The sequence below is a fragment of the Leptodactylus fuscus genome, chromosome 5 (assembly GCF_031893055.1).
Source record: "Leptodactylus fuscus isolate aLepFus1 chromosome 5, aLepFus1.hap2, whole genome shotgun sequence".
In the NCBI taxonomy this organism is placed as follows: Eukaryota; Metazoa; Chordata; class Amphibia; order Anura; family Leptodactylidae; genus Leptodactylus; species Leptodactylus fuscus.
The window spans coordinates 7723746-7732425 of record NC_134269.1 but is presented as its reverse complement, the minus strand read 5'-3'; the positions used below and the strand labels follow the sequence as shown (position 1 = coordinate 7732425).

The following is an 8680-nucleotide window of genomic DNA, read 5'->3' as shown; positions in this document are numbered from 1 at the left end:
AAAGGTTTGCTGTCTATTGAGACTCTGTCCTGGGACTCTGTCCTTGCTAAGCTCCTCTTTCTGCTATTATATTCTGACTTCTGATCTCTACTTACCCTTTGACTATTTTCTTGGATTTCAATTCTGTACTGCATTGCTCAACTGTTACCAAACCTTTGGCTTGTTGACTCTGCTTCTGTGTTTGTCTTGTTCTGTGTGTCACCTATTCAGAGAAGGGACTACCACCATGTTGCTTCTGTAATTAATGCAGCTATGGCAAGTAGTGCGGGGTCAAATTTAAGACTCACTGTCTCAATCTTCCCTTCTTCCATCATTACAGTAGCAGCACTAGGGAATTGCACAACTAGCAATTCCCTTACACCTCATCTATGAGCCTCTCTGTATCCCCACAAGTTAGTTTGGAGACATCTCCACGCTAACACACAGGAGCCACGTACAGAAGCTAACCAATGCCAGACCACCAATGGTAGAAGCAGCACAAAATAAAGTATGCAACAAAAAATTTTTTATACCAATGTTACCCATTGATCTAACCTTCTCAGCAAAATCTACAAAAATGAACAAGATGTTCTTGTCCATTGATCAGGGTGTACAAACTCACTAGGCAATTCATTGTGACCTCTATATAGTCAGACTCTACTGGCTGTGACACTGCACAAAAACCACTGTAACACAATGACCACATTGGAAGCTACCTAACAATACCGCTGCTGTCAGACTAAGCCACCGAACCCTACCAAAAAAAAAACCCCTCGTTCCTTTTAGTAGGTTTTTGCAGAGAAGCATAGATCAATGTGTAATATTGAGATTTGCAGTTATAAAACAAAGTATTATAGACATTGTAGACATTTATGTGCGATATTTGGAGGTGACTTCACATACTAAGCTATGAGAACTTAATCGCTTGCAAATATATATATATATATATATATATATATATATATATATATATATATGATACACAATCTAAGAACTATATCTTCAGGAGGTGGAAAAAAATTGAAGAGTCTTGAAAATTTTATTTAATGGTGAAAGTCTTTTGTCTTGATCAGTTGTCAATGGATATGATCAAGAATGCAGGAACTTTCTATGATCTTGCATTTGTCAAAATCCCAGCCATGATGTCCTTATTGTGATGTTATTGTTCTCATACATGTAGTGTCCTCCTGATAACCAGCCATGATGTCCTTATTGTGGTCAGGTTATCTTCTCATACATGTAGTGTCCTTGCCTGATAACTAGAGATGAGCAAGTAGTGTAAGATTGAGTAGGTGTTCGATCGAATACTACGATATTCAAAATACTTGTACTCGATCGAGTACTACTAGCTGTTCGAAGTTTAAGGATCGATGCAGAACCAGCGTTGATTGGTAGAATGCTATACATTACCAATCAACGCTGGTTCTTCTCTTACCTTTAGAAGTCTTCTCCCCGGCGCAGGGTCCCCGCGGTGTCTTCCGGCTGGAATTCACTCTGTCTAGGCATCCAGCCTAGGCAGAGCCGACTGCGCATGCGCAGGCATGCCCTCGCATGCGCAGTCGGCTCTGCTCAGGCGTCGGACCTGGCAGAGCCGACTGTGCATGACTGCGCATGCTCAGTCGGCTCTGCCTAGGCCCCGATGCCTAGGCAGAGTGAATTCCAGCCGGAAGAAGACACTGCGGGGACGTTGCGCCGGGAGAAGACTTCAAGGAGAATCCAGCCCGACCGTCACTCGTGGACTTGGTAAGTATAATTTTATCGAATTTTGCGTACCCCTGAAATGAGCATTTCCCCCCCATAGACTATAATGGGGTTCAAAATCCGTTCGAACAGTCGAACAGTGAGCGGCTGTTCGAATCGGATTTCGAACCTCGGACATTTTAGTGTTCGCTCATCTCTAATGATAACCCGTAGTATGTTGAACTGCAGTTGAAGATGCTTCTCTCTTTGTGAATTGTGACCAAATCAGAAAATATTCTTGAGTTTGTAAAAAGCATCTTTAATGTCTCTGTTCCTCAGAGTGTATATAAGAGGATTTAGGAATGGAATCAGCACAGTATATACAAGAGATAGGACTTTGCTCAGGATCAGGGATTCTCCTTTAGTTGGAAACATGTAAGCCATGATTAATGCCCCATAAAATAAGGAAACTACAGTGAGGTGGGAGCTGCAGGTGGAGAAGGCTTTATGTCTTCCAGTATTGGATGGGATCTTCAGGATGGTGATGGCGATGTACACATAAGACATGACTATCACTATGAAAGGTCCCAAAAGAACCAAACTCCCTGTGATAAAGATCCGTGTATGAATCATGGACGTATCCGAGCAGGAGAGCTGCAGAACGGGTTCCAAATCACAGAAGAAATGGTCAATAATGTGTGGTCCACAGAAAAACAAATTACCCATAGCGACTACATAAAGCAGCATCACCATGAAACCCATCAACCACATTATACCCACTACTATCACACAAAAATTATGACTAATAATGGAGTGATAATGGAGGGGGTTACAGATGGCCACATACCGGTCATAAGACATCACCGACAGGAGAAGACATTCCGAGGACTCTGAGATAGTAAAGAAAGAAAACTGGATGATGCAGCCAATGAGAGTCATAGTACTCACCTTATACAGGACAGTGTGAATTAGGACGGGGACAATATCTGTGGTCAGCAGGAGGTCACACAATGAGAGCTGTGTAATGAAGAAGTACATGGGGGACCGAAGGGATTTACTCACTAAATACAAGACCATGATAAGAAGGTTCCCAGAAATGGTCCCACAGTATATAATGACCAAGAGTAAGAAGAAGACAAATCTGAAGCTTTGAAGATTAGAAAATCCCAGAAGAACGATGGAGGTGATATTATTTTCCAAGGCCATCTAGATAAAATGTGTAGATTAGATCAATCATTAACATGTCTATAAGTCGTTGGCTACAAATGTGTCAATGGCTGGACCACTGTTGAGTGAACAATTAGATCAATGTTACTTGTAATGGTGATGTAACTTATAGATGAAAGTCTCTTGCAACACCTGCAATATAATCTATCTCCCATCCCAGATGTTCCACTCCTTATATACCATGGCCAATGGTTACAGTTATTGTCCCCTCCTGACAATTCTTTCAGGGTACCAAAGCAATGTCAAGCCAGTCCAGGAACTAATCTGTTTGGGAATTGCCAGTTCAGCAATTCCACAGTGCTTCTTCTGAAACCTGGGAGGAAGGGAAAGACAGAGATAGTGAGTCCTAAAATTGATCCAGCCCCTGACCCTGCCTACTTGCCACAACTATCCTAATGACAGGGACAACTGGGCGACAGTCCCTTCTCTATATAAGTGCAAACACAAAATGTGGAGAAGACAATATGGCATGGAAGAGGAGTCAGCAAGCCAAGGGTCCAAGCCAGAGAGACAAAATAATACCAAATCATAATCCAAAAGAGTTGTCAAAAGCCAAAAATCAGAGGTCAGTAAATGCAATAAGGAACAAGGAGAAATGCTTAACAAAAACAGAGTCACAATAGCCACCAACCATGTATGAACTGATGACCAGTTTATAGGAAGTCCTGAACCCGCCCCGGGGTTGATAGGTAGATAGGATGTCAATCACCAGCACGCAAAACTTAATCCCATAGTAATCAGAGGACAAAAAGGACTGGCTGAGCTGACACACTGCAACAATTATATAACATCCGGTCAGAGGTTGGCACAGAGGTCTGAACAGGCAGGGATGTGACATAATCGACCTATTTTCATCCAGGACATAATTTGCAGGTTGTCAGAATCATGCAGGCAGTTCTAATACACTGCAATGAATGCAAATCCACTCTTTATTCAACATGGTAATCATCATAAAAAAACAAAAATGCTGCAAAATTGTGTCAGTAAGAAGTAGAATTCACCCTGCAAAAAAAAAGTCCTCAACCAGCTTACCGTAGTGATATAGAATATATCCCTTTTGAAACATGGCAATACATTTTATAACTGATTATATTGCACAAAATTTAGCAAAACATAAAAAACTATAACAGTTTGGTATTTAGTGATCCATAAAATGAGTCTGATTTATCATCTGTGCAGGGAATATTGCAAAATCTATCATTCAAAAGTAAAAAGTAAAGCTGGATCTATTGTGCTTTTATCTCTCTGCCAGAAGGAGATAATACAATTTAGTCATTGAAAGGTGCGGTTTATGTTACAAAAAAAAAAAAAAAAAACAGGCAACATTGATGCAAAAATTCCAAAATTAAAAGAAAGACCTATTTACATACAAAAACTACTTATCTAATATTTCTCATTATCCTACATCTTTCTTGCTTTTGTAGCTCCTGCCTGACATTGAGTGCTATGACTGAGTGTCCTATAGCCATGTATATTCCATGGAGTAGGATCTCTACCGTATATTTATCAATAGTAATGACCACATTAGCAGATTATTAACCTTTCACATGATCTACTGTAAGACAGACTCATCCCATATGATTCTATGTCATCAACGACACTGACTGTGACTATACAAAGGGTTGCACATAACACACAATGGCGCAGTGCACACATTTCGTTAACTTGGCTATATTTTGACCCTTAGATAAGCCTCGTACCTTGGTCCTTATGCCACAATGGCTACAGCAGCAGCAATAGCGAAGTTTGTATTTCGCAGTATTGAGACACATTCTTACATGGATACATAATTTCCTTCTTACTAACATGCTATGGATAGGAATGTAATCCTGCGTTGCGATCAGCCTGTATCCGGCGCTCTCCGTATCCTTATCGCTGCTTGGCAGAACATCTATGTGAATGGAGGATTTACTCTGGTATAGATTGATGAGAATAAACCTTTCATGTAAAACACATCGCACAGTCCTGGCTACACTGTATCATTACATGGACACTTTATACCTTCATGTGTAGCAAGTTCTAGACCAGAGAGATCTTCACAAGACTCCCCAGTGTTCTCCTGAGATACAGAATAGCAAGTAATTAACTCAGCTGAAATATAATCTATAGGGACCTAATTATATATAGGGATCTAATTGTGTCAGATAATACCATAATGAAAACATAGATGAAGACTTTAGATAATGCAGATAAATAATAATAATAATAATAATAATAATTATTATTATTATTATTATTATTATTATTATTATTATTATTATTAAATATGGCTGATTATGGTTTTCTTTCACTGTTATGACTATGTCTTGTACATCTAATGTGTATGGTAATTCCAATTCCATTCCATAAACCAAAATGTTAACTGAATTGTGACAGATTAGTTAATGTACAAATAGATTAAGGCTGAGTTCAGACAGAGTTTTTTTAGGTCCAGAATTTGAGGCAGAGGCCGTCTCAGATTCTGGACCAAAAAACGTCAGCTAGGACTGGATGCCAGTGCAGTGCGCCGGCATTCAGTTGTGGCACTCCGCTCCGAATTAGGCCCAAATGAATGGGCCTAGTCTTCAAGTGGATGTCCGCGGCTGAACCAGTTAGCACTGCTGCCTTGTAGAGTTGGAGTCCAGTTACCAAATCTCAGCCCAGTTTGTATGTTTGTATGCTTTCCTCATGTTTGTGAGGGTTTCCTTCAACACTGCAAAGACATACTGATAGGGAGTTTAAGTAGTAAGCTCTAAATTCCCTAATACTACAAAACATTGCATATTAATACAACCCTACTACAGATAAAAGGCAGCAGATATCTGAATCAAACTGAGGACTCAGTAATTGTACAGTATATACCTCGGAATGTGTTATCTGCTAGCAATAAGGCAATCTACTCGCTTGGATCTTAATAAGCACATTTGATGTGCTGGTCAACCCATTGTACCCTTTGTACATCATTGTGTTCCTATGGTAGCCAGTGGCACTGACTGTATTATATAGTAGGCATCTGCTGCCAACAGCTGTGTACTTGGTCAATTGTGACTGAGGCACCTAAATACTTTTACCCCTCCCTAAAGACCCTAGAGTAGAATAATGTCACTTTTCACTTTCACATAACTTTGTCTCTGTTAGAGAGGTAGAAATTGGGTATATAAGTTCATAGGAAGCATAGGAGTGTTCTACACTATGTTTTATAGATAGGTTCCTTGGAGTCCTAAGAGTATTCTACACTATGTATTATAGATAGGTTCCTAGGAGCCCTAAGAGTATTCTACATTATGTATTATAGATAGGTTCCTAGGAGCCCTAAGAGTATTCTACACTATGTTTTATAGATAGGTTCCTTGGAGTCCTAAGAGTATTCTACACTATGTATTATAGATAGGGTCCTTGGAGTCCTAAGAGTATTCTACACTATGTTTTATAGATAGGTTCCTAGGAGTCCTAAGAGTATTCTACACTATGTTTTATAGATAGGTTCCTAGGAGTCCTAAGAGTATTCTACACTATGTTTTATAGATAGGTTCCTAGGAGTCCTAAGAGTATTCTACACTATGTATTATAGATAGGTTCCTTGGAGTCCTAAGAGTATTCTACACTATGTTTTATAGATAGGTTCCTAGAAGCCCTAAGAGTATTCTACACTATGTATTATAGATAGGTTCCTAGGAGTCCTAAGAGTATTCTACACTATGTATTATAGATAGGTTCCTAGAAGCCCTAAGAGTATTCTACACTATGTATTATAGATAGGTTCCTTGGAGTCCTAAGAGTATTCTACACTATGTTTTATAGATAGGTTCCTAGAAGCCCTAAGAGTATTCTACACTATGTATTATAGATAGGTTCCTTGGAGTCCTAAGAGTATTCTACACTATGTTTTATAGATAGGTTCCTTGGAGTCCTAAGAGTATTCTACACTATGTTTTATAGATAGGTTCCTAGGAGCCCTAAGAGTATTCTACACTATGTATTATAGATAGGTTCTTTGGAGGCCTAAGAGTTGTAAGGATTGGAGTCAGGGTCAGGAAGTGCAAAGTGACACAGCTGGGAAAGCAACACTGTTCAGCTAATGACAAAAGGGGTCGTAGGCCCTGCAGCTATAACTATGGTGTAATATCTGAGATGAGGCAGACCAATGCACTTCCTAATTGAAGTGCGCCTACCACGGCTCCTTACGCTTCTATTCGGCGGCTAGGATAAGGGGAGAGGAGGCCCTGAAAGTCCTAGGGACTGGAGTCACGGGGTCACACCTAAACAGAAAGCACAGTGTAACTGCAATGCAAAACAAAATACTAAACAGCGTGGAACCAGGGAGGACCACAAGTGCCAGCAAGACACAGAAGAGAAGGCGAGGTCAGACGAGCAAGAGGTCAAGCCAGGAGATATAATAAAGGTACCAAATCAAAAGACAAGGGATAGTCAAAAATACAAGCCGGGTAAATAAACCAAGAGAACAGACCGAATACTAACAGACAGGGAATCAGACTGAGCAGGGGGACCAGGAACCACAAAGTGAATGGCTGGCAAGGATCCTGGGTGGGGTTTAAATAGCAGCAGAGAACACATCTGATGGCTAATGGCATGGAGACTGAAAGCAAGGAAAAGATTAACCCTTAATGACCTAAGCACACCCAATAGAACTCCTAACACGTCTCCCAGGGAGACGCCACGCAGCAAGGAGACCGCGGCGACTCCGTATCCTGACAGTACCCCCCCCTTTGAGGAGGGGCCTCCGGACCCTCAAGAGGACCCCCTGGCTTAGTAGGGCAAGAACGGAAAAACTTCTTCACCAATCTAGGAGCGTGAAGGTGTCTGGCTGCCACCCAAACACGCTCCTCTGGTCCATACCCCTTCCAATGTATGAGGAACTGAAGGGAATTCCGCACTCTGCGTGAATCAGTGACCCGTTCCACTTATGAAAAACTGGGTGAATATGGAGGGACCTAGGAAGTGATAATTTGAATGACACAGGGTTAATCAATGGTTAATCCCATTTCAGAAATGGGATATGGACCAATAAAACGCGGGGCAAACTTGGAAGATGGAACACGAAGTTGGAGATTTTTAGTGGATAACCAGACCTTGTCACCCACCACAAAGTCAAGTCCAGGGCGGCGCTTTCTGTTGGCGAAATTGACATGATTAGCCTGGGCTTTTCTCAGCGATGCCAGGCTTTCAGCCCATACAGTACAGAGAGATTTAGCAACGTCCTCTACTGAGGAAAAGGCGAATTCATTGCCTGTTCCTGAGGAGAATCTGGGGTGAAAACCATAGTTAATGTGGAAAGGAGACGACCGAGTCGAGGAGTTGACATGATTATTTAGTGCAAGCTCAGCCATGGGCAAATATTCACTCCATTTATCTTGGCAATCAGACACAAAGCACCTCAAATATTGTTCTAAAGATTGATTCAATCTCTCTGTTTGACCGTTAGTCTCTGGGTGGAAGGCTGAGGAGAAAGAAAGAGAGACTCCCAACCTGTTACAAAAGGCTTTCCAAAACCTGGACACAAACTGTACGCCCCTGTCCGACACCACATTAGAAGGAATACCATGTAGACGTAAAATGTGGCGGATAAAAAACCAGGCCAACAATTTAGCTGAAGGCAATTTTTTCAAGGCAATAAAGTGGGACATCTTAGAAAAACGATCTACTACAACCCAAATTACCGATTTCCCTTTAGAGGACGAGAGATCGGTAATAAAATCCATGGACATGTGTGACCGGGGTCGATTGGGTAGCGGGAGTGGATGTAAAAGACCCGCTGGAAGTTGATGGGGCACCTTAGATCTGGCACAGGTCTCGC

The 8680-nt window shown here is 41.2% G+C and overlaps 1 protein-coding gene across 1 annotated transcript; it reads right to left on the bottom strand.

Moving 5' to 3' along the window:
• Nucleotides 1–1944: 1944 nt before the first annotated feature.
• LOC142204368 (olfactory receptor 1468-like) lies at nucleotides 1945–2520 on the bottom strand. The gene has a single exon (XM_075275682.1). It carries the CDS (start codon nucleotides 2518–2520, stop codon nucleotides 1945–1947), a length of 576 nt encoding a protein of 191 aa, XP_075131783.1.
• Nucleotides 2521–8680: the final 6160 nt, after the last annotated feature.

Excerpts from the sequence above, each read along its gene's own strand:
- LOC142204368 (XM_075275682.1), bottom strand. The coding sequence starts at position 2,520 with ATGTCTTATGACCGGTATGTGGCCATCTGTAACCCCCTCCATTATCAC.